Source organism: Phoenix dactylifera, chromosome 16, assembly GCF_051530095.1.
Source record: "Phoenix dactylifera cultivar Ajwa chromosome 16, Ajwa_hap1_PhDact_Kaust_v1.1, whole genome shotgun sequence".
NCBI lineage: Eukaryota > Viridiplantae > Streptophyta > Magnoliopsida > Arecales > Arecaceae > Phoenix > Phoenix dactylifera.
In genome coordinates this window covers 15,351,591-15,378,435 of record NC_143205.1, presented here as the reverse complement: position 1 = coordinate 15,378,435, position 26,845 = coordinate 15,351,591, and the positions used below count along the sequence as shown (strand labels likewise).

Genomic DNA, 26,845 nt, shown 5'->3' with positions numbered 1-26,845 from the left:
TTTGGAATGCCAAATAAAATATGCACAGTTGAAGTGAAATGGGCAAGGTTATAAGCAGTCCACCTTGCAGCAGGGCTGCTTGATTATTTCAATACAACAATACAGAGTAAAATTAAGTTTAAAAACTATGGTACATGACATAATTTATGTCCTGTAAGTTGGAAAACCAATCTTACATGCCAGAAGCAGCAACCTGAATTGCATGAGTTCTTGCACCCATGCTATCAGATTGAAGCTTCCCCTTCAAGACGAATCCTCTTGTTGCTAGTCTCTTCAACAGCAGCTGTCCTGTTTTCCTTGGCTTCCATTGAACACCTCTTATATGGCTTGAATCCTGTTCGATGAGACAGCTTCCCCTGACCAATTTCACTTGTTAAAGAACTTTTTCCAGTGTTATCATTGCATCTGCTTGACATCTCCTTTGTAAAGCTATGAAGATGATTAAGACTGGCTGTCGCACATGCCTTCTTGTTAAGATCGACTAGCAAGGTAATAGCTTCTTTGTTGGCCATTGCGTCTTCAGTTTGTGGAGGCGAAAAGCTTTGTGGCAGCACTTCTCTACTAAAGAGCGCTTGGAAGGCAAGTCGGCCCTAACAAAGAAAAGACAAAGATTGGGTAAAATTAGAACAGCGGTGATGGGTGTTCAAACACGTTAATGATGAACCAGAAAATTTGCCAGATTACAACCTCCTCGGAGACCTCTTTCCATGACTCGTTAATGCTCCCACTGTTTCGAGATCTGCGGCTGTTGGTCTCACCAGCTAATGGACTACTGAAATAGGCTTGTTTAGCTTCATCATCGACTTTCTCATGCCTATTCACTATGGTATCTGTTTCAACTTCACTGCTGGAAGGTGTATTGGAGCCACAGGAAGAGCGATCTGGTTTCTTCTTGCTCTCTGTCTTATGAGAATCATAAAGTCCAGTAGCTGCTAATGGTTTAAACTCACTAATTTTTGAAGCTTTGACCTCCGTGCAATGTGACCTTACACCGCTTCTGCTATCATCTGAGCCATCTGCTTCTGATGACGCTGACTTGGGAGAAGGGTGTTCTGTATTTAAAGCCACAGATTGATCTGAATTTACTACTTGATCTTCTTCTACAATGTTCTGAAATGCATCTTCTTTTCCATCTGTCTTATCTTCTGGACCCTGGGCTGTGGCCATTGTGGGAATTGTAGTTGTGGGTGCTGGATTAAATGGGAAACCAATGTGAGGAGAGAATATTGGACATAGTCCCTGAGTTGCCCACCATGCTGATGCAGCTGCTACCGTAGCAGCAGCAATAGATGCCAGGCTTGGATAAGGGTTCATGTGCCTTACTGGAAATCGCCCAGCTAGGTTTTCTGGAGTTGAATCAGTTGAAGAATCCACCTCTGCAGATGGCCAGAATGATGCTGCCAGGTTGGCTGCTGCATGAACTGCTGGATTTTGTAATAAGGTATACACAATGAGACTTGAGAAGGTGGATGAGATGTTGAGGAATGACCTATAAGCATCATGATTGCTGTGGACTTGGGTAAAAGCTGGGAAGGCTGGAAATGGTTGGTGAATACACGGTATTGCAGAACTGTTGTGGAGCTTTGATGTGGCAGAAACTGTAGGATTGATGAATGACTTAGAATTTTCATCAGCTCCTCCCACTTGGCCAGTCACTGCTGTGAAATTATGCCCATCAGAGTCTGTTGTCTGCATGCCTTCAGCACTGCTTCTTCCTGAAAAATGCACAGGAATATGTGTTGAGTTGCTTTGATTCCCTTGCATATTGTCCCTTAACAATGAACCAAGGTTCTCTTGCTGCTTTAATGCATCTGCATCCTCTCCATGAGCTAAATTTGTTTGTGAATCTATGCGAAATCCTTTGAGTCCTTCAATTTCCTGATCTCCATAGGATATGCCGTTTAGGTTTAGATCCTTATTCACTTCAATAGAGACAGAAGATTTATCTGTTGCAGTCTCTTTTATTTCTTTAATCTTGGTGACAAATTCTGTGTATGTACAAGGATTTGAATTTGACAAGCTCTTCACAGAAGAGATGGAGGCAGATGGAGCATCTTGAAAGAAGTTAAGAACTTCTGAGCAGCTTCCATCTTCAGAAGTCTCTTTCCTTTGCAAGGTTATAGTTGCAGCAAGTTTCTGAAAAATGAATAAAGGGGCAAGAACTCAGGAAAGGGGGAAAAATGAAAAAGACAACTAAGAACCACACAAAAGTTTTTATAATGTAAAGCAACAGGGGGAGACAAATGTGTACCTTCTGAGGTGCATCACTTCCCTGTTCCAAGACTTGTTTACTGGTGCCCACAAGAGAAACAGATTTTGATGATTTGTTGTTCATTGCATCACCAGTTAGAGAGACAGAACCTACCCTACTCTTCCGAGGATATGGACCTCTTGGCTTCCTTTTAGGTCGTGGGGGAGGAATATCTATATCATGAGTTTGTCCTGGAGGAATGCCTTTCATTACAGCTTCTTTTTCCAACTGCAATTTGATTACTGTTAGTCATGCAAAACATGATTTTCAATTACAAATCTATGTCAAGACAATATTAATGACCACTTGATGCTAAAACATATCATTGAAAAAGTCAGTGAACATCTAGTTTGAATAGTGAAGCTAACCACTACTAACACAAGAGCATTAAACTGTCAAAGTACCTATTAGTTCAAGCATATTATCATTTCCTTCAATTCCCAAGTGAACATTGGTGAAAGTTCAGCAAATACCCAAAATTACTAATGAAAAGGAGATTCAAGGATTATAATTTTTTTTTTCATCAAGCTGATCTTTTAGTACTTCATTAAACAAATAAAAATTGCAGAAAGCGGCATTTCTATTGACCAGGAATGGAGGATCTTAATATATTTTAGATATTTACAGCACTTCTATTACTCTATGGCATTCTCCTATATATGTGATCTAAATTTGTAATTTTTATTGCACTGAAACACTTCCAACATCTTTGGTATTCACCATCTATGCAGGCAGTCTTTAATCAAATGATTAGATATATAAAGACTTAAGTTCATGTCAAGGTCGACGGAACCGGTACCGAGCACCATACCAGTTTTCCAATGGCACGAGTCAGTACAAGCTGTGCCAAGCCTGTACCGACGGAGGAGAGGGCACGCAGACCGTGGGAGAGAGCAAAAAAGAGAGAGGAGGAGAGGGATGCCATGGCCAGTTCCCGTTTCTAACCTCCGCTGGCCTCTCTCCCTCTCCCTCCCCCCCCCCCCCCCCCCCCCCCCCCCGCTCGCTTTCTCTTTCCTTCTCCAGCTCCGGCAACGGGTTTTGTTTCTATTGCCGAAACCGTACCGGTAAGCAGCCGGTACGGCTCGAAACGGCTGGAACCGTCCAGTTCGAAACAGTTTCGCCGACCCTAGTTCAGGCTAAGATGTTTATATGTTAGATCTGGACTGCTGGTTGTAATAGGTAGTACAATATGAGTTGTTAAGAGGATTTAGGATAAAAGATGTGAAGATGTATTAGGGAGACTTTATTCTTCTTCACTAATAAAGCCTGAGAGACATTTTGTGTTCCATATAGGCCAATAGTTGATATTGATATAAGATAGAAACATATGCATGTAAATCATGAAAATATGTGTCCATGCCTATGTAAATATTTAAGTATCAAACAAGGATTTTACGTGCCATAGGCATGGGGGCAAGCTAGCTAATAGCCAGCATTGCATATTTCAAGCCAAGTCAGCAATTGTCCCCTTTTCCATTGAAGAGTGAAGGACTTAATAGGTTCATGCCTGCTAGTACAAACCAACACCATCAGCTTGAAACCATGGTTTCAAGTATTGCATCCAAAGTTTGTTAGCCCATGGTTGGCATGATATGCACACTGTGTGACACTTGGCATGCATTGACACACAAAGAAACATAAGTCTGTAAGAAGATTTATAAATTAAAAGCTAATACTATTATACAATATTCAATTCTTATCGAAATAGACTAACCTTGACCATTTCTGCTAGTCTGTAATTGTGTTTGTTTAAAATAAATAATTTTTAAAACTTAATAAAATCTAGTGTCATGAATCATCCTAAATATCAATATCCATTGTTGTTTAATGAGTGTTTTGCAGAAATTAACAAATATGTCATACAAAATTCATTGCACAATTATTACATTACAAAAGGGGAATTAAACTACACTTTCATATTAAAAATATATTACAAATGTTTTTATAAATGTTGTTGGCATTTTGCGAAGCTTATATACTACGGTTTATTATGATTTCAATCCCAGTCCATCACTTCAGTTGATTTAATTGATGCAATCTATAGATAGAACTTCTAATCCTCAACAACATGGAAAATATTCATAATGGCAGAGTTCCAAACCACATCTTAAATGGCGAAAAGGTTATATAGAATGATTAGACAAGGGTTTAAAACATAAAGTAGGGTAGCCCATACCGTCAGTATATATAATCGTGCAGTCATATTTTGTTGGCTCGAATGGTATTGAGGGGCACGCCCCCTATACTCAATCGATAACCTGTCGGCACAACGCACAATATAAATACAATATAGTACAATTAGGCAGATTGATCCTTGGTTTATATATATATACACATATTATATAATCATGTATTTATATGAATAAATGTGTAAATACTAGCACTAATATACACACACATCTATATATAAGTATTTGCATGTGTATAACACCACTCTTGCCGATTCCAATCCCAAATAGAAAAGGTGGGCTGGCTGACATCAAGTAGACAAATAGTTCTAAAATGTGTCCCAAGCTACGTAATATGTCCGAATTCGAAAATTGGAGATGCAAAGGCATCCCCCTTCCCGTGAGGATGCAAAGAAGTTTTAAATAAGATAAAATTGCTTAAATAGGCATGTTTAGTGAAGGAGAAATCACAAAGCAAATCTCGAGTAGTTTGGTCAAGGATTAATGGTTATAATTATGGCTTGTAAAATGTGTATTAAATTTAAAACATCTCATTAACTGATAGTGGATCATACATAGTGGTTGTCCAGGATTAAGGATCATGTAGTAATGTTTGACTTCATTAGATATTAGTAAGTACATGAAGAAATATGGACTAAGGATAGCTGTTCAAGTATGATAGTGATGGCATGTGAATTTATAATTAACCTCAATATGCTGGATATCAATTAGTCAATCACTAGAATAGCGCTTGTGTTATTACCAAGGTTCTAAGTGTTGGCTGATGTTAGCAGGTAGAACCTTGCCAACTCAAAGGCAACATCCACATTTGGTCAGCATCATCAACATGGTACAACATGTACATGCCACCAAGAAACCTTGGTTATCACAAGAATGAGGGGTAAATACATTAAAAGAAACCTCATATCGCTACGATGCTTGGAGGTTGGGATGAAAAATTGTCATGCTTGTATGACTCACAGAAAATGAGAAATTTGACAAGAAATCATTGCTAGTGACAGATTGGCAACCTATCACAAAAATTGATGTCTTAATAGAAACAAAAGCTAAAACAGAGAAAAGGGTAAGAGTTGGGGCATGGTGATTCTGCCCTAAAAATTGCAACACAGAGAATTGCAACACAGATAGTCTCTGTCACAAACAAACTAGATAACTACATAAATATTATAGTTATGTTAGGATGAAAAAATTGCAAGTAGATAATACTTGACACCAAGGCAATAAGTTATGCAAACCAAAAAAAAAAAGTTCTACCATCTTTAAGCAAAAGACTTACACAAAGCATAGTGGATGTTCAAGTAGTCTTAGTTTATGTCAACTGACTGACTGAACATACGAGATCACAAGATCAGTCTCTTAAAACTCAAGTGGGCCAACCCATATGACATGTTACTTACTATGACATGTTACCGACTAGACCTTGCAAGCAAGCTGATCCAAAATCCACAAATCTATTTAACTCAAATAAGTTGTCAATCACGACAACCTTTCAAGTTGTTGATGTCTGACGATTGTTCAACCATGGGGCATCAATTAAATGCATAAAAACAAAGTTTAGTCCCTCAGATCTACAACACCATTGGACTGATCTCTCATGATCTCTCATTGCCTGATGGCTATTGCCCATTAGGATCACTAGGAAGGTGAGGAAACATGACCGATCCCACATCATGAACTCCTCGATCCATCCCTCGATCAACGTTGCCTATTCATGACACCAGAAAGAGGAAAATTGTTGCTGATGTTGTTCATTACCATATTGAAAAAGAGCAAACTAGGTAAGGTGGAATGATGGGCTTTGTAGGTTCCTAAATTGGCCAAATTGACCTCAAATTCCTAAAATTACGGATATTAAATCATGATCTACCTTTAAGTCAACAAACTAGGCAAACTGACCTATAAAATGATAAATTAGGAAAACCAAATAAATTAGACTTTGAGTAGGGGTGGCAATTGATCAGACCAGATGGAGTTTAAGCTAGGTAAAGTAGGACACCAACATACAGAACCTTGAACCATACCCGACCCAACATGACATCAGGTCAATACCACTTGATCCATACCCACCCACAAGCCATCCTGGTCACTTATAACATCCTAACCTAATCTATTTTGCAAGACAATCCCTAATGGACCTAACCAAACATATCACATGCAATCCTTTATCAATTAGTCCCGGTGTGTACCAACCAAGGTCAGCCGAACCGGACCAAATTGCCTGGTTCAGCCTGTACCGAGCCAACCCAGTCAGGGACTAGGTTGGTTCGCCAATTAAAATCGGGACCAGATCCAAACCGGCCGGAATAGGTCCCGAACTAGCCAGAACCGGTCGGAGACGTTTGGAACCAACCGGCTCTGTTCGAACTCGGTGTGAACCGGTCCAACCGGAACCGTTCAGAACCGCTGATTCTGTTCGAACTCGGTGGGAACCGTCCGATTCGCACCGAGTCGGCCCGGTTCAAAATCAGGCCCCCTCCCCCTTTCTTTCTTTTGTTAAAAGAAGATGTTGTGAAGGCTTTTCCAATATTTCTTCTCTGTAACGTTTAGAGGTCTTCCGGCTCTCCCTTATCCTCCAATTTGCAAAATCACACCAATTCAGCATGATTGAGGAAACATCCAAGCCTCAATACGGTATACTTCCTCTTCCATATCTCATTCCCTCTATTTTTTGGAAGGCTCCAAAAAATAGCTCAAAATTTGCAAAATAAAAAAAAATCATCCCAAAATTTTTGATTTGGTTTTGATTTTATGATATGTTGTAGATCTATAGATGATCTACATAGTGACATAAAAATTTTTAATTTTCATATTATATATATTTTAAAAATTAAATATATATTTTGTATTAAAAATAAAAAATATAACAAAAATAAAATTCAAAAAAATTGTAAAATCAAAAGCATATTTAGGAACATGCAAGCTACTCTCCAACAAAATTTGGTATCCATTTATTCATATTGTAATACGATCATGCGCAAAGTGGCCTAAGCCTAAATTTGAAAAAAAATAAAAAAATAAGTAGCCTTTGATGTATGTCCACAGGTCTAGAAAAATATATGTAACATCAATTGTTGGATTCTACATACATCTGAGCTGAAATTAATTATTTAAAATATTTCTATTTAAAAATTATTTTTATTTTTTTAAAAAATAATTAAAAATATATAATTAATACCAAAAATGAAAAATTAGTAGTAAATATTACATAATTCAGAAGTATTTTCTGAAAGTAGAAAACATATTTTTTTGAATTTATGATATTTAAACATATTTTTAAATTTAAAAATTATTAAAAATATATAAATAAATAAAAAATATAAAAAATTAGAATTATATATGAGATAAATCAGTTGTATTTTTTGAGATAAAAAATTATCTTCATCATACCGAAATTTTGCTATTTTTAATAATTGATAAATTGGCATAAACCTGCAGGAATAGAACCATTAAAGAAAAAGGAGCCAGAACGTGACATTAGTTAGGATCATGGGCAAACTCTTAAGTTGGCACTATTGGAAGTGAACTGGTGCAACACAAAGTTCAAGAAAGGAGAGGTAAACAAGTTGAAGCAGCACTTAGCTGGTACTTATTTCGACGTATCTATGTGCTGGAAGGTTCGGCAGCTAACAAAGAAGCATTTTGCTGATTTTATAGCAGCGAAGAAAAAGGTTTCCAAGAAGGCGGAGGTTCAAAACCGGCACCCATCCGCTGACCGATACAGATCTCGGTACCTGTTCGGCAGATCTTGCTACCCATTGTACTGTATTATACCGATACCAAATTGGTATGTGGTATAGTGGGAGTACCGACTGTCGATATACCAAACTAGCCGCCATATCGAGCATAAGCATACCAACATAGTAACAAGATAGTACTAGTATGGTGTCCAGTACTGAGATGGTGAACTTTGGTGCTTACAACTTTTACAGGTTGATTCCAAAATTATTTAAACAACTAGTATTAAGAAAAAGGCCAACCATCTTATCCAAGATGATGACATCCCAGCATAAATTGTTTGATCCAAATAGAACTATACCTCATGATCCAAGTCGGGCCAAAGCTCCAACCCATACCTGACTCATTTACATGGCTCAAAAAATTTGACCCATACCTGACCCTAGAAAAACTAAACCTCACCCAATTAGATAGAGTTGGATTCTCAAGTTGGGTCAATTTTTGCCATCCCTAACTTCGAGTCCTTGAACAAGGAAAGATGGATATCTAAAATTCATAAATTTTAAGGTTATATTATGTCAAAAAATGATATTATGGTCAACTAGTCATAAACGTTAAGGCCAAAACTAACCATTACCTAAATTCATCAATTACATGAGATGCTTTCATAAACTAGTTTTGTGCTGTTTTTGAAGTTTCACTTCAATCACATCCCTCACTGAATGATAGCAAATCCTAGACTCATAGGAGTCGATCTACCACTCCTTATGAGATTGCGAGCACCTATCTAGTTAAGGAGGTTGAAGGAGCAGAGCCATACAATTCCTCCTCCACAAAGCAATGGAACCTAAATGGTGTGACAATCACGAGATGCTTGGACCAGGCTGATAGAGTTCGGTACAACTTCCTTGTGTACTCTAATAAGAAAATTATCATGCATTAATCTATTGATCCAACAAAGTATATTATGAACCATTGTATAATCATTAATTGCAACTGTAGAGGGATCAATGATTAGCATGTTCTCTAGGTGGTATTGAGAAAGAGCAACAACTATGTTTAGGAGGAATTGATAAACAGATATAAGCATCAGATCTAGACCATATAAGTGGCACATTGCATAGACTTGATCTTGGATATAGAGAAGAACAAAGTAAGTTGTTAAGATAGGGAAAATCATCATAATGTTCATCTTAAAGCATCTTACTATGTAAAAAAGCATCTTAAAGTTGTTAGGACCTGATCATGGGTTCTTCCCTTGATGTGTTAAAAAATCTGAGGGAGTTGTCGAAGCCTAGTGTGACCAGGTGCGTTTAATTTTCCATTGTAGTAAGAACATCTCGAAAAGACAGACTGAAATTGTTTAATATATCAAGTAGGTGAAATCTGAATTTGCTACAACTGCAAAAAGGAGCGAGGTCAAAAAACTTTTCAATAACACATTATAGGATAAGGTTTAAAAGATTGTGAGCTCCATGGAGATTTTGTATATTGTGTTTCAATTTGTCAATGGTGAGAAACATCCTTCAATGAGAAATATATACCATGAAATAAGCAGTGCTGCGTGAACACAAATACAAGAATCTAATTCAGATGCATATCAAGTGTTTGACTCGGCAAAGGAAGAAGGAAATACAGGAGATATAGGATAAGATATAGTTTTAGCTAAAGTGTATATTTACGCATGTGAAAACTGTTTGTTTGAACATTAAAAATACTAAAAACATATTCTTCATTAAGATCTTTCAATTAAATTGTTTCTCATTCAAACAACCCAACATAAGGATATAAGAAAAATAATATCGTGCAAACTTTTTTTCAATATGTTTTGACCGATCTCTAAAAAGAACGAATACTCACTATCTGACATCAAAATAGGGACATCATTAGAAGAGTTCAAACCTCTTCCAATCTTTAAAAGTGGCTACAAAAAACTTCATAAGTATCCAAGTGTTTGGTATGTATCCAACATAAATTTTTGGAGTTGGATGCAAGTGTCCAAGTAAAAATAAAAGAATCAGCAGAGATATAAAAAGATTGATAAATGTTTAGGTCGGCAAAAAATTGATGCTAATACGTACATGTTGGATATTCCAAAAGACATGGGGATTGCCGTGTTTAGCATGAAAAAAGAAACCCTAAAAGGGTGCATGTGGGAATTTCTTTTATAACCTTCTTTATCTTCACCCTCACACAACATGTCTCTAGTCTTTATATCACCTCTTCCAATTACTCTTTCTTGCTTATGTTTGTTCACTCTTTTCCGCTAATGTTTATCCAAGGAAGGTTCCCCTGTTTTCAGAAAATCACCATACACAATTGGCAACCATATGAATGAATTACCCAAACTCATCCCAAGTTGTGACCAGTTTATAAAAGAAGTATTCCTCTCAAAGTTGCATATCTTCCCAGTGTAAGGAAACTCATACTACCAATAAATCACATCCATTATGGATGAAAAAAATAAAATTATCATCTTAAGTGCCTCATTAAATTTTCTCATAAAGTATATTTGTAGCTTTCCACCTTTACCACCACTTCATCCAACGGTTTAGTTCTGATATCTCCCAAACCACTAAATGTCTGAAAGTGAATATCTTCAACTACATGGAGAAAACACTAAAGAGCTTTGAATTCATCAAGAAGTAAATAAGAAAGGTCAAAGGTTACTATTCTTGCACTTCCAAACTTCAGCGATGTCTGAAGTGGACTATGGCACTTCAAATGTAGAAATCATGTGATGCTTAACCAGGAAGGCAAACTCATTGCCTTCTTTGGCAAGTAATTGAATATCCCACAAAATGTAATCACCCTATAATAGGGAGTTAAGGCAGCCACCCAAGTTCAGACCTGTATATGGAAGTTAATATTATGGTGAAACATTTTAACCTATATTTTGATCCTTTATGTCTTGTTTGCAATCTTGCGAATGAAACCATTAAGCATATTTTCTTTGATTGTAGGCAAAAAAGGAATACAATGAACCTAATCTAAACTGAGATGGGATGGATGCCTGGAGATGTCAATGAAGCAAAGAATGGGTTTTGGCTTCAAGAGGATTTTTGCATGTTAGAAAACAAAGAAGTTTTCGTTAGTTATCTTAACGTAATTAAGGACATGTATAATAAAGCGGTTACTAGTATGAGAACTGCTGATGGTAAAACTAGTGAGTCTCCAATTATAATAAGTTTATACCAAGGATCTACTCTAAGTCCTTATTTTTTAGCACTAGTTATGAGCTTACTAGGCATATTGAAGATGATATTTCTTGGTAAATGCTATTTACAAATGATATGGTTTTAGTGATGAAACTAAAAATAGAGTTAATCGTACATTGGAATTACATATGAGTGCATTAGAATGTAAAGGTTTCAGGTTTAAGTAGAACCAAAATGGAATATATGGAATGTAGCTTTAATAAAATTAGCAAAAGAGATGTAAATGAAGCAAAAATTGAGGATCATGAAGTTTCTAAGAGTGACCATTTTTAGCATTTAAGATCGATTATTTATAAGAAAAAGGAGATTAAAGAAGATGTTAACCATAGGATTAAAGCAAGATGGTTAAAATGGAAAAGTGCAATTGGGATATTATATGATCGTCAAATACATGCCTAGCTGAAAAAAAAAATATAGGATGACCATACAACTAGCTATGCTTTATGGTGCAAAATATTGGGTAGTTAAAAAACAATATATGCACAAGATAAGCGTAGCTAAAAAGAGAATTTTGAGAAGGATATGTGGTAATAGTAGAAAAGATAAAGTAAGGAATGAAGCCATTCATAAAAAAAGAAAAAGTAGACAATATAGTCTGCCAAATCAGCCCAAACTGCCCGGTTTTGGCTGTCCCGAGCTTAATCAGAGCAGAACCAGGTCGGTTTGACTGTGAAGATCGATTCAAAGCAGAAGGTGAAGAAAAAGAAGAGGAGGAGGAGGAGGAGAGAAGGAGAAAGAGAAGGAGAAGAAAGAGAAAAAGGAGGAGCAGGAGAAGAAGAAGGAGGAAAAGAAGAGAAGGAGACGGAGGGAAAGGTGTCACGCCCCCGCCTCTGCGAGGCACGTGAGGCACCTAGTGCCCACGTGGGGGCCACATGAGGGGGGACCGCGGGGCTCCTCTGCTAGATATTGTCCGGTTCTGGAGCTTCACGCAAGCGTCCTTCACCCCTCCCCAATTTTGTTTTCCATCCAAAATGCGTCTGCAGGATTAGGAGACACCCACCTCATATGCCCAGGCTCTAGAACGAGTCTTTCCGATGTGGGACTAATAGGCCTCACACTCTTTCCACCATCGGACAAGAGCCGTCCTCGGCTCTGATACCAAATGTCACGCCCCCGCCTCCGCGGGACACGTGAGGCACCCAGTGCCCACGTGGGGGCCACATGAGGAGGGACCGCGGGGCTCCCCTGCCAGATATTATCTGGTTCCGGGGCTTCACGCAAGTGTCCTTCACCCCTCCTCGGTTTTGTTTTCCACCCAAAACGCGTCTGCAGGATTTGGAGACACCCGCCTCATATGCCCAGGCTCTGGAACGAGTCTTTCCGATGTGGGACTATTGGGCCTCACACCCTTCCCACCATCGAACAAGAGCCGTCCTCGGCTCTGATACCAAATGTCACGCCCCCGCTTCCGCGGAGCACATGAGGCACCCAGTGCCCACGTGGGGGCCACATGAGGGGGGACCGCGGGGCTCCCCTGCCAGATATTGTCCGGTTTCGGGGCTTCACGCAAGCGTCCTTCACCCCTCCCCGGTTTTGTTTCCACCCAAAACGCATCTGCAGGATTTGGAGTCACCCGCCTCATATGCCCAGGCTCTGGAACGAGTCTTTCCGATGTGGGACTATTGGGCATATGAGGCGGGTGACTCCAAATCCTGTAGACACGTTTTGGGTGGAAAACAAAGCCGGGGAGGGGTGAAGGGCGCTTGCGTGAAGCCCCGGAACCGGACAATATCTGGCAGGGGAGCCCCGCGGTCCCCCCTCATGTGGCCCCCACGTGGACACTGGGTGCCTCACGTGCTCCACGAAAGCAGGGGCGTGATATTTGGTATCAGAGCCGAGGACGGCTCTTGTCCGATGGTGGGAAGGGTGTGAGGCCCAATAGTCCCACAGACATTTGGAATCAGAGCCGAGGACGGGTCTTGTCCGATGGTGGGAAGGGTGTGAGGCGGGTGACTCCAAATCCTGCAGACGCGCTTTGGGTGGAAAACAAAACCGGGGAGGGGTGAAGGACGCTTGCGTGAAGCCCCGGAATCGGACAATATCTGGCAGGAGAACCCCGCGGTCCCTCCTCATGCGGCCCCCATGTGGGCACTGGGTGCCTCACGTGCCCCGCGGAGGCGGCGGGATGACATTTGGTATCAGAGCCGAGGACGGCTCTTGTCTGATGGTGGAAAGGGTGTGAGGCCCAATAGTTCCACATCGGAAAGACTCGTTTCAGAGCCTGGACATATGAGGCGGGTGTCTCCTAATCCTGCAGACGCGTTTTGGATGGAAAACAAAACCGGAAAGGGGTGAAGAACGCTTGCGTGAAGCCCCAGAACCGGACAATATCTGGCAGCGGAGCCCCGCGGTCCCCCCTCATGTGGCCCCCACGTGGGCACTAGGTGCCTCACGTGCTTCGCAGAGGCGGAGGCGTGACATTTGGTATCAGAGCCGAGGACGACTCTTGTCCGATGGTGGAAAGGGTATGAGGCCCAATAGTCCCACATCGGAAAGACTCGTTCTAAAGCCGGGGCATATGAGGCGGATGTCTCCAAATAATGCAGACGCGTTTTGGGTGGAAAACAAAACCGGGGACGGGTGAAGGACGCTTGCGTGAAGCCCTAGAACCAGACAATATCTGGCAGGGGAGCCCCGTGTTCCCCCCTCATGTGGCCTCCACGTGGGCACTAGGTGCCTCACGTGCCTCGCAGAGGCGGGGGCATGACAAAAGGAGAAGGAGGAGGAGGAAAAGGAGAAGGAGAAGAAGATGAAGGAGAAGAAGTAGGAGGAGGAGGAGGAGGCGAAGGAGGAGGAGGAATAGAGAATGCAACTCAAATGTGGAGAAAAGAAATTCAATAACTCCAAAGGTCTGAAAGGTTCTCCCTCAACAAGGGTGAGGAGGTCCCCTTAAATAGACCCAAAACAAAGTTGGATTCCAATTTATTTTGGAGTCCGAAAGTTAGTTCTGACGCCCGTGGCCGACAAATAAAACAATGACATGACTAAAGAAAGAAAAATAAAAGACCGAAAAGACTCAAAGCAATTTGCTTTCTGGAAAGAAAAGCATCTCGCTTTTACAAAAGCAACTTTTCGAAAAGTTGATTCCTTTTTCTGAGTTGGAGTGGATTCTTCCGCCTGAATAAAGGTCGATGATGACTTGATGTGACCAAAGCTTCTTTTATTAAAGTAGCTTTTCCAAAAAGTAGATTTCTTTTGCTTGCTAAAGAAGATAATGCTTCGTCCTCATTAATGTGCTGGCAAAGCTGATTTGACTTAAAGCAGCTTTAATAAAGAAGATTCTCTTTGTTGCTGGGTGGAGGAGATATCTTCCACCGAAAGCTATTTACTGATATAGACACAACATTGATATGACTCCGCCGAAAGTGGATTCCTTCGGAAGGATGGCTAGTGACTCAGTTATTACTTTGGCTGATCACATGGCTGTCGTTCTGCTGATGATGTTCAGTCAGAATGATGGGCGGGCTCTTTGCCCTTGTCTGGATTGAACTTGATTGGTTGGAATTTAATTGCTCATTTTTTTGGTCTGGTGGCTAGAACTTTCTGCCACATGGCTTCTGTCAGTTCCTCTGCACGAAGCTTTTGTGCATGGAGAGATTGTTCTTCTTTAGGCGACTGGGTATTCACTGTATAGGGATCCTGAGATTCTCCTGCTAGACATCTGTACTTGTTCTGATATTCAGGTGTGGAACATGATGAAATTCTTGATGCAGCAGACTTCATGAAAATTGTCCTGATTGGATTTGCTTCAAATGTAAAGCAGAATTGTTGCTTCATATGGTCCAAACATTTGGCCATGATTTTCTCATTAATACATTGAGGATATTTTCTAGAGAACTTATTTTTTAGGCTAATAAAATAAGCATCATCCGAGTCAGCTGATTGCTGAGATATTGCATGATCATTCATGCTCGTAAAAGAAACTATATTAGTTTTTATAGTGGTGATTATATCATTATATTTATCCCTGGACATGCCCAGCCACCACTTATATAAGAATTTTCTTTTGAGCACAGGAATATTTTTCTGTCTTCTATTTTTGCATATATGACCCATTTCCATATCCAAGGTATCTTGTTCTCAATTATGAACATTATTGGGCAAAGCTCTGAGGAGATGTAATTATCTTCGAGCTTATTAATGGTGGGATGATTGTCTACCCATTCTTCAAAGTATTCCATTATTTCTTTGGGCAACATGTTAAGGTCTGGCCCAAAGTAGGTCCACCATTTGAGGAACCAACCTGGCAAGGGCTTCTGTAGCACGTCTGGATTAACCTGCAAAAACCATGAGTGTCTTCTTTTGGGATTCTCATAGTAAAATACATTAGTAAACCTTTGGACATAGTCCCAGTAATTAACTAATATTGTCTGCCCATTCACCACAACTTGCTTGCCCTGATTTGGGTCAAGTCCCCATTCATTGGGTCGAACCACCTCATGGATTGTGCACTTGCTGAAGTTAATGATGCCACTCCTGATTGAGTAGGTCGTTGGTTATGATGCCTCCATTACTATCCTATTTTTTCTTCTAATGAAGGATAACCCCATTCGTCAAAATATTTTTGACGTATGAACCATGGATCATTCAGATTATTAACTTCATTATAATCAAGATACATATTACCTCCTCAGATTTTTTTTACCAAGTACTATCCAGAAGATTACCCTATAGTACTTCCTTCATCGTTAGGCTCGACGATGAAGTTGGCTGCAAAGTAATTCCTTGCGTAACATCTATTTATTGTTCTTGGTTAACTTTCTTTTGTTCCCTTCCGAGATAAGTTGCCAAATCCACCATTTGTGGAAATCTTGTGGGAAGTGCATTTGCACTGCATCCCCGGCCATGATGAGTCAGAACATTTTTAGTACTCATGGAAAATGCATTAGCACTGCGTCCCCGAACATACCGAGCAGAATTTCCGCCTCGATTATGATATGATCCTCTGCGAGGAATCATCCCTTTCAAGAAGACAATTATCTTCAGATCTAATGAATTCAATTTGAAAATCAGACAATTGTGCCTGTCATCCAGCAAATATTTGCTTAGATACCAAATTTTTGACATCCTTTTCTATGATCTGTTTAACTGTACTGTAGTCTATTCTCGGCAAGAATTGCTGATTCAACAGATCACCTTGGAATTTAGAAATGCTTTTAACTATTGAAAACATTTTCTTTTTAATTGTTGAATATTTGCTCAAAGTGGAATTCCACTTACCAGAGACAAATCGTACCAATATTTCTTTACCAATATTTGGATCTAATTGTTTTAAGATTCCTTCAAAACCAATGTTTGATGCATCGGTTTCTACAATCTTAAACCAATTAGAATTTGGTAAAGACAAGCAAGGTAGATTTCTTACCTTAGACTTGATTTGCCTTACCTTGTCAATGTGTTGCTGACTCTAGGGTACATGTTCCTTATTTAACCTGGTGAAATTCTGCTCGGTATATTCGGAGATGCAGTGCCAATGCACTTCCCATGAGTACAGAAAATGTTATGGCTCATTATGGCCAGGACGCAGTGCCAATGCACTTCCCACAAGAATTCCACAAATGGTAGATTTGGCAACTTATCTCGGAAGGGAACAAAAGAAAGTTGACCAAGAACAGCAAATAGATGTTGTTACGCAAGGAATTACTTTGCAGTCAACTTCATCGTCGAGCACAATGATGAAGAAAGTACTACCGGTGAATCTCCTGGATAGTACTTACTCGAAGAAGAAACCCGAGGAGGTAATTATGTATCTGGATCATAATGAAGTTAATAATCTGAATGATCCATGGTTCATATGTCAAAAATATTTTGACGAATGGATTTATCCTTCATTAGAAGAAAAAAATAGAACTGTAATGGAGGCACTCCTACTCCATACTAATTCTGCAAAAATTAATCATAATTTCTACAAATAATTTAATCAGGAGTGATATTATTAACTTCAACAAGTGCACAATCCACAAAGTAATTCGACCCAATGAATGGGGATTTGATCCATATCAGGGCAAACAAATTGTGATGAATGGACAGACAGTCTTAGTTAATTATTGGGACTATGTCCAGAGTTTTACTAATATGTTTTACTACAAGAATCCCAAAAGGAGACACTCGTGGTTCTTAAAAGTCAACCCAGACGTGCTACAAAAGCCTCTTCCAGGCTGGTTCAATAAATGTTAGACTTACTTTGGGCCAGACTTCAACATGTTGCCCAAAAAAATAATGAAATACTTTGAAGAATGGGTGGACAATCATCCCACCATTAATAAACTGGAAGATAATTATATCTCCTCAGAGCTTTGCCCAATGATGTTCATAATTGAGAACAAGATACCCTGTATATGAAAATGGGTCATATCTGCAGAAATAGAAGATAGAAAAAATATTCCTGTGCTCAAAAGAAAATTCTTATATAAGTGGTGGCTGGGCATGCCCAGGGATAAATATAATGATATAATCACCAATATAAGAACTAATCTAGTTTCTTTTAAGAGCATGAATGATCATGCAGTATCTCAGCAATCAGCTGACTTGGATGATACTTATTTTATTAGTCTAAAAAATAAGTTCTTCAGAAGGTATCCTCAATGTACTAATGAAAAAATTATGGCTAAATGTTTGGACCACATGAAGCAGCAATTCTGCTCCACATTTGAAGCAAATCCAATCAGGACAATTTTTATAAAGTCTACTGCATCAAGAACTTCATCATGTTCCACACCTGAAGATCAGAACAAATACAGGTATCTAGTCTCAGGATCCCTATGCAGCGGATACTCAATCTCTTGAAGAAGAAAAATAGTCTCTCCATGCACAGAAGCTTCGTCCAGAGGAACTGACATAAACCATGTGGCAGAAAGTTCTAGCTACCAGACTAAGAAAAGAAGCAATCAAGTTCCAACCAATCAAGTTCAATCCAGATAAGGGCAAAGAGCCAGCCCATCATTCTAACTGAGCATCATTAGCAAAACGACAGTAATGTGATCGGCCAAATTAGTAGCCATCATCCCGAAGGAATCTACTTTCGGCATAGTTACATCAACTTTGTGTCTACATCAGCAAATAGATTTCGGCGGAAGATATCTCCTCCAGCCAGCAACAAAGAGAATCTTCTTTATAAAACTGCTTTAAGTCAAATTAGCTTTGCCAGCACATCACTAAGGACGAAGCATTCTCTTCTCCAACAAGCAAAAGGAATCTATTTTTTGAGAAAGCTACTTCAATAAAAAAAGCTTTGATCACATCGAAGTCATCGTCGACTTTTCTTCAGGCGGAAAAATACACTTCAAGCCAGAGAAAAGAAATCAACTTTTCGAAAAATTGCTTTTGTAAAAGCGAGATGCTTTTCTTTCCAGAAAGCAAATTGCTTTGAGTCTTTTCGATCTTTCCTTTTTCTTTCTTTAGTCATGTCATTATTTTATCTGTCGGCCACAGGCGTCAGAACTAACTTTCGGACTCCAAAATAGATTGGAATCTAACTTTTTTTTTTTGGTCTATTTAAGGGGACCTCCTCACCCTTGTTGAGGCAGAACCTTTCAGACCTTTGGAGTAATTGAATTTCTTTTCTGCACATCTGAGTTGCGTTCTCTATTCCTCTCCCCCCCTCGGTCCTCACTTCCCTAATTGGTCCTGCCTCGCTTCCCTAATTGGTATCAGAGCCAAGTTGGCATTGTTCAGTTCATAGTCCTGAGTCCAAGAGGGAGGCTACTGATAGTACCTCGGGCCAGTTTGTAGGCAACTACTCTTGTGAGGGTTCATAGGCCAAGGGATAAGCGCCAGGGAAAGGCCTTGTCGAGCCAACCTCACGGGGGTAGGAGGAGGAGGCGGAGAAAGAGAAAAATAAGGAGAAAATGGAGGAGGAGGAGGAGGAGGAGGAGGAGGAGAAAAAGAAGAAGGCGGAGAAGCAGGAGGAGGTGGAGAAAGAGAAAAATAAGGAGAAAATGGTGGAGGAGGAGGAGGAGTAGGAGAAGAAGGAGAAATATCAAAAAAAGCATCAAAAAACATCAAGAAATATAAAATTATACTTAAAATTATTGAAAAAATTAAAAAAAATTGATTACCATTAACTCAAACTTAAAAAACCTTGAAAAAAATTAACGTGCCGGTTTAGAACTAGCACGTCATTGCGTACTGTGTATCGTACCGTACCGAACCGGCCGCTAACCGGTACGGATTCAGATTCTGGTTCAATGGACCTTGATAGAGATAGCACCAATTTAGGATAGATTAAGAGAATGATGACTACATTGTTTGGACATATACAATACAGGCCCCAAAAGACACACTGATGAGAAAGAGAGACAAAGATAGATTAAAAATCATATGCGATAAAGTAGTAAGGAAAGATCTGAGATTGCTACATCTTTTAGAAAGTTTGACCCTAAATAGAGTGGAATGAAGAAAAAGAATTCTTGTAGCCAACCCTAACTAGTTTAGGATTAAGGATTAGTTAGTTAAGCTGAGTCGTATTAATTTAGGATATATTTTTAGGTAAGTATTCTATCTCACAATTATCACAAGACATAACTAGTGGGAAGGATTAGTTAAGAATGCTATACCATAGAATGCAATACCAGCCCAAACTGTCTAGTTCAAAATGTATCAAGCTGTGTCAAGAGTGGATTGATTCGGTTCCATCCCTCAATTTGAGAAACCGACTTCATTTAGACACCACAAAATAAAAGAAAAAAGCACTCGGCCCTTATTTCGTTCGAAACAAGGTAACTGAGGATGGAAGCCCTTTTCCAACCCTCCCTCTTCCTCCCTCTCTCTCATTTCCTCTCTCCTTCTCCCTCTCCCCCACTCTCGCCAGCTCTCCCTTTGTTGGTATGTGCCAGAACAGAACCAAATGGTACCACACGGCCAGCCAACTGGAACAGGTGCTGATACTGGTATTGCATATCTTGAAAGTAACACTTTTCAACAAAAATAACAAACCGGTATAACACAGAAAATAGTAGAAAGAGGAAAAATAATATAGAGAGCAATAGAATACAAGACAAAAACATTCTTTAGCTGCAATTTTTTTTGGCGATACCTTGTAAATGTATATCATACTAAGGTTCTTATTACAGTCATATCAAGTTTAAGGGTTTTTTCTAAGAGGATACTCAAAAAAGAGGACAGAGAAAAGTGTAGGTTACAGGTTAACCTAGTCCAAGAAAACACATTGCTTCACAATGCCAACATCCATAAGGAAGCTTTGGGGAGTGTTAAGAATGGACACTTAGAAAATATGTTCTTGTTTCAATACTAATGTACATGTGTTTCAGATTTTTACATTAATGCCTGCTAACAAAAAAGAATAGCATGCATAGTTTGTGACTGCTCATTAATCACCATAGCAAGCATGAATCTTCATTATATTTTCAACATTCTGATGGGATGATAATGAGATGCAACACAAAAAGATAAGCTATGCTTCATGAGAAGATGATTGCATACTGCATTATCCAGACAAAGCAATCCCAACAATTATGCCAGCTTAACCTCGTGTCATGATTCATCTCACTTTTTCGTGCATTTGTAAAAATTTCTAACACACAAAATCAGAACACCAGATAAATATTCCTGAAAGATACATAATAAATGTTCATGAAACCAAAACAGCATGTGTAGCAGCAAAATACATGAATCTAAAAATGCAAGTTCTTCACTTATTTATCTATTATGAGCTTTCAAGTTAAGAGAATGATCTTTAGGTTGGCTCGTTAATAAAAGGTGGTTTTAGAAATTAATTAAGGTCCAAAAAAATAAATGCATCTAGTCAATTGTTCTATTAACAATGACTAAGAAAGTCGTAAGTGGTAAAAGGGCACTGGACCTTTGTGAAGAATTTTTGCGCATGGCTCCTAATCTGCACAGCTGTCTTTGTTCCTATATGCTCTGTGACAGAAGACAAAGGGTGAAAAGCATGTTTCTAAAAACTAAAAACTCGATGTATATTATAGTTCTTATATAACAAATTCAACACATCTAAATTCAGGTTACAGAATATAAAGTACTCAATTTGGATAGGTCCCATAAGAAATATTTAAAATATATACATATACACAAATACATGTATATATACATATATACATACACACATACATCTATATACATCTATATATAGATGCATATATGTATACACACACACACACACACACACTATACATATCTATGCATATACATACATATGTACACACACACACACACATATACATGTGTGTGTGGGTGTGCCTTTGTGTACATCCATACATATATACGTATGTACATACATATGTGTGTGTATATATATATATATGTATATATATATAATTTAGGATGAGTGTGAGAAACATAGACTAGATCTACAACCTTCGATACGCTGCCAAGCTCTCCCATACAGTTTCAGAGCTTCCAGGAACCTATTATGCTCCTCCTCTGTCCACCTCTCTCGCTGCTTCGTGATCGTGTAAGGCTTCCTAGTCTACATTCCCATTCACATACATATAGTCATAATCAGAAATCCCTTTCATCATCCGAAACAAAACAAGAGCATGGGAAAAAGACAACTTCACGCATAACTAAATCGAACCATAAACTCACCTTCCCAACCAACTCTTCCCCGAAGGAATCCTCTTCCATCTCCAACCCCAAATTTCAGCAGAGCAAACACAAGAAAACAACCACAGATCACTTCGAGTTCAAATCATCCACAAACAGCAGCGATCCTCCCTCCATATCTTCAACCAGTCGCTCCATTTGCCGGAGATAGTACCTCATAACTCATCAAAATCTACTCCAATTCAAGAAAACAACAACCAAATTCAAGAACTCATCCAAAAAAGGAAACTGGTAAACCCAAGACCACTACCATCAAATTCCTCACCAAACCGACTGAATCCAGCCGCCACGGTCTAAGAACAGATCAAGAAACACGAAATCGGCAGTCATAACCAAGAATCACGAAAAAACCAAACCCTAGGCGAGGAGCTCACCTCAGGCGACCTCCATGGCCCATGGGCACATCAAGAACGCCCGCAGCTCATCCGTTCTCCTCCGCCCACTACCAGTCTCGCATCTCCAACTAGCCAACGATCGAATCTATCAATGGGCAAAGCAAATAGAGCTCGAGGTCAGTGGCAATGGCGCCTTGCGGAAGCTTCTCGGAGAAGGAAGGAGAGGAGGAGAGTAAAGCCTGCGTCCGGGCCTCGCTTTCTTTGTTTCTCTCTCGCTCTCGCTCTCGCTCTTCAGGGGGTGAGGCCAGGAGAAATCTCAGCCACTAAAATTTCTTGTGGGGGACAGGGGCAAATAAAGAAAAAGAATTAAAAAAAAGGCATGGATGGTGGGGTTTTATAAACTTAAGGCTGGAAGTGGGCGGAGGGGAAAGACAAGGACCGCGGCGCAGGAGCTGGTGCCAAGTGGCGAGAAATTAGTGGCCTACTCAGAGGCCAGGTGCGAAAGGAAGAAGAGGTGGCGTGCCCTGATCCACAGGAACTGGAGCTCCCTGTCGTGCGCTACAACTCACCAGCGCTTGCATAAACGTTTTATGCGGGAGAACGATCAACCACTAATTCTAAAAGTAATGGCTCCGTATTTTTTATATATATATATATATAAGGATGTTTTACCTAAATACCCTTCTAAATATTAAATTTTACATTTATATGTATTTTCTGGTAAAATATTTATTTTACTATTCTATTTTTTTTAATTCTTATTTTTATATGAACCCATGCCAAAGCGGTTAAAAAATTAGTCATTTCAAATTAAAATGACAAAAAAATAAATATTTATAAGGCGATCGTGATAAAAGATAAAAAATAATTTTAAAATTTTATTTTATTTTTAATTAAATAAATATGATTTTTATTAACGGTGTTAGAATGGTTATATTAGAAAAATTTGTAGAAAAATAGTATTTTATGAAGGTACAGAAATAAATATAAATTTTAAAAAGATATTCAAGCAAATTTAAATTTTTAGAAAGGTATTTATGTAAAAAAAACTCTATACATAATAACATGAAAAAGATAATATCTATTGGAAGAGAAAAATTAGTATTATAATGATAGGTTGTAACACAAATAATGATTATATGTTCAACATAAGATACTTTATTCTAACTTAAAATTTAAAAAATTCTAAAATATTTGCTATATTTAAAAAATAGTTTTTTTATTGTATAAATAGTGATTTGAAATAATTATTTTTATTTCATTGTATTCTACTACAATATTTTTACAACAATGGTTATGATCTATTAATATAACAAAAGAACACTATTATTAAAGCCTGGGACCATCTTCACCATTTGAATAAAGGATAAACGGATAGGATGGGAAACATCCTATGATCACGCATAAAATCTTCTAGGCGGACCACCGGGATGGGTTTGTGGGCGTCGCGATGCTTCTCGTGAGTGTGCGGCAGCGCTCTATTCTCAGCAGCCGGCGGCGGGACCCACGCGTGAAGGGGACGTGGCCCACTTGCCCCATCACCTTATCTAGAACCGGTCGCCCGCTGGGCCCCAATTCCGGTGTTTAATCACGAAGAGCTTGATGGGTACATCACGGCCGTCCAAATGACTTGATTATTATTATTATTATTATTATGAGTATGGATATATTCAATAAAATCAGAAAATAATAAATTATGGAGTGTTCTATGCAACTTCTTCTCTCTAGCCCATAGAATGCCTCCGTAGTGACAGGTCATAGAAGAAATTACTCAATTCGCAACTTTATTGGCCTCACAAAAGCTTGATTATTAGAATGGATTTGTGGGCTTTCGTTACGTGTGCTGCATGGATGGACATGATAGAGTGGATAGGTCCCTTACGTGTTGGAGAGGGCATAGCAAGCCCATGCTCCAATATCAAAGCAAAATCTAAGCATGGGATCCAGAAAGGAGACACCATGCATGTGTGTACTGTTTTGTTCATGCAAGCTCCATTGATGGGAAGAAAGTGACCATGGGGAATTTGCTATAACCTTACTTGGTATTGCGTGTGGAGTTAAAATTACACAGGCGAGGAACAAAGATCTCAAATATTTAGCTTCAATAGACTGGCATGCTAATTACAGCTATCTTGCAACAACTACCTTGTGATGATATGTGATATGGCAATGGTGCATGTGGAAGATGCAGGTCATATGGCAAGGGATCATATTCGACATCTCAATTCATAGGTGTCCTTCATCTCTTATAGATCATCAAGGATCAATTCTATCAATTATTTTTCTATACATGTATATAAAGATGATGGAATATTAGAGTTAATAGGAGATGTGAGGGTTAATTAATAGGTAAGTTCTCTTTCCTCTTATCCATGTCCCATATGGGATCTAACTATAATTTTCCTTTCACTATAAGAGATTAGCATTCTATAACACCCATTATATATTCTATTTTAGCCTTGTACTCCATCACAACTTGGATTACACCTTGATAGAGCCAATATAATTTAATACAAAAGATAGATCATAGTTATAAAACTATAATCAAACAATTCTATAATGGTTAGTAATATGTGGGCTTAAAATGTTCAGGAAGGTGTCATTTTGCTTTTATAAGTCACTACACGATATTACCAAATCTATAATAATTTTAAAATCTATTTCTAGGAAATTGTTGTTGCAATTTTAGCTTTATAATGTTTCGAGTACAAGGGGGAGAAATGATTTTTCAATTTGCATGCTCGATATGCATTCAAAAATCATTAATTTAAGGAAAATGAGATCATGCCTTTGGCCCATAAAAGAATCAAGAGAAGCACACCTCAATGCTCTCATCTTAGACAAAAACCAATATTTTAGGTTCATGTGTCAATATTATGGGTGATCAGTTGCAATTAATATGTCAAGGCATGTCTGATAACTTCCATACTAATATAACATGACAAAAGGCCTACCATGTATACTAATCTTAAATATAATGTTTTAGTACAATATATTTATTATTGTAACAACTCAGGACTTCATCCTAAATGGCTAGTCAAAAAGTATTATTTGGATTTCATGATCTTGTATAAGTACCCAATATCTACCTAACGAATAACCGATATGGGACTAAACACATGCCCGCACAAGTCCTTACATACTCTCCCTGTTTAAGCCCTCACGTCCTCGTCAGACTAAGAGTTCAAATCCATTTAAATTTAATCATAAGTACCACGATTGGTCTGTAGTCAGGCCTAATAAATCCATGCTGCAGTGGCCCCTAGTCCACATAGATCATAGGTCAGATCTGCTCTGATACCATTTGTAACAACCTAGGACCTTATCCAAAATGGCTAGCCGGAAGGTATTATTTGAATTTTTTGATCCTGTATAAGTACCCAAGATCTATCCAGCGAATAACCGATATGAGACTAAATACACGTCCGCACGGATCCTCACAATTATTGTCCAAGATAATTTAGATCGCATTCAAACACTATTTTCAATTAGGCGTAGAGTCTACGTAACAATGCTTGAATATAATGGTTGTAATGATGGCAGCGATAATAACAATAATAATGGGATGATGAAGATGGTATGATATTGGCTAATGAAGGTAACCTATAACGAGTTAGTGGCAACAATAATGATGGTTTGGGGCTAGGGCTGTTAATGAGCCGAGCTGCTCGGGCTCGGCTCGGGCTCGGCTCGGTAAAAGCCCGGCTCGGGCTTGGCTCGTTAGTCAAACGAGCCCGAGCCCGAGCCCAATATGAGGCTCGTTTACACCCGAGCCCGAGCCCGAGCTCGAGCCCGAGCAGCTCACGAGCCCAAACGAGCTCTAGTCTCCCACTGGAAAATTTTATTTCAGCACTATAATTCATAAAAATCTGACCACATAGAGAAAAATAGCCTATTATCAAGCCCGAGCCCGAGCTCGAGCCCAATTACGAGCCCGAGCTCGAGCTCGTTCTGGAGCTTGTAATTGAGACGAGCTTTACGAGCTCAAGCCCGAGCCTTTGCTTTGCCAAGCGAGCCCGAGCTCGAGCCCAATATAGAGCTCGTTACCGAGCTCGAGCCCGAGCTTCTGTGAAACGAGCCAAGCCGAGCTCTCCCAGGCTCGGGCTCGGCTCGGCTCGTTAACAGCCCTATTTGGGGCAGACGACAGTTATAGCCAGTAATGAGGGTGGTGCCAACGATGGCAACAAAGGAGGCGGTCCATGGTGGTCACAAATGATTTTAGTTTTCAAAATCTTTAGAACCTTTTTTTTTCAGCTTTTACAAAGTTCGAGAAAAAAAATACTACTCTTGCCTCAATTTCTATATTTTTTACAAAAAAAATTGAAAACAAGAAATCACAACCATGCCAAAAAAGGAATTTAGTCATCCTCAGCCATTATGGCCTTGGAGATGGCCAAGAAATGCATCTCGTTTCTTTTCAACAAAATTAGGCATTAAAGAAAATCATGAAGGAAAGTTATGCAAAGTTTACAAAAATGGTAGAACTCTAGCAACTTTTTCATCTAAAAAGCACATTGCAAACTTCTACCTAAAAGGTGAGCATGCTTGTATTCTTTGCTTGTTGGATGTCAATTTTTGGTTGATAGACTATAT

General features: G+C 39.1%; 1 protein-coding gene across 11 annotated transcripts; it reads right to left on the bottom strand.

The window, feature by feature from the left end:
- LOC103706413 (protein CCA1-like) lies at positions 1-22,622 on the bottom strand. Of its 11 annotated transcripts, XM_089927862.1 has the most exons (9): positions 22,292-22,622; positions 22,183-22,210; positions 21,900-22,089; positions 21,669-21,780; positions 21,154-21,215; positions 4,428-4,509; positions 2,252-2,479; positions 688-2,136; positions 1-590 (listed from the first exon to the last, which is right to left on the bottom strand). In XM_089927862.1, the coding sequence occupies exons 5-9, from the start codon at positions 21,174-21,176 to the stop codon at positions 225-227; spliced, it is 2,148 nt and encodes a 715-aa protein (XP_089783988.1). In that variant the 5' UTR covers positions 21,177-21,215; positions 21,669-21,780; positions 21,900-22,089; positions 22,183-22,210; positions 22,292-22,622; the 3' UTR covers positions 1-224. The 11 variants fall into 11 exon arrangements, with proteins under 11 accessions (XP_089783988.1, XP_008788726.2, XP_088569179.2 ...); XM_008790504.6 differs by lacking the exon at positions 4,428-4,509 and having other exon boundaries at positions 22,292-22,621; XM_088713053.2 differs by lacking the exon at positions 22,183-22,210 and having other exon boundaries at positions 22,292-22,621.
- Between the last annotated feature and the right edge of the window lie 4,223 nt (positions 22,623-26,845).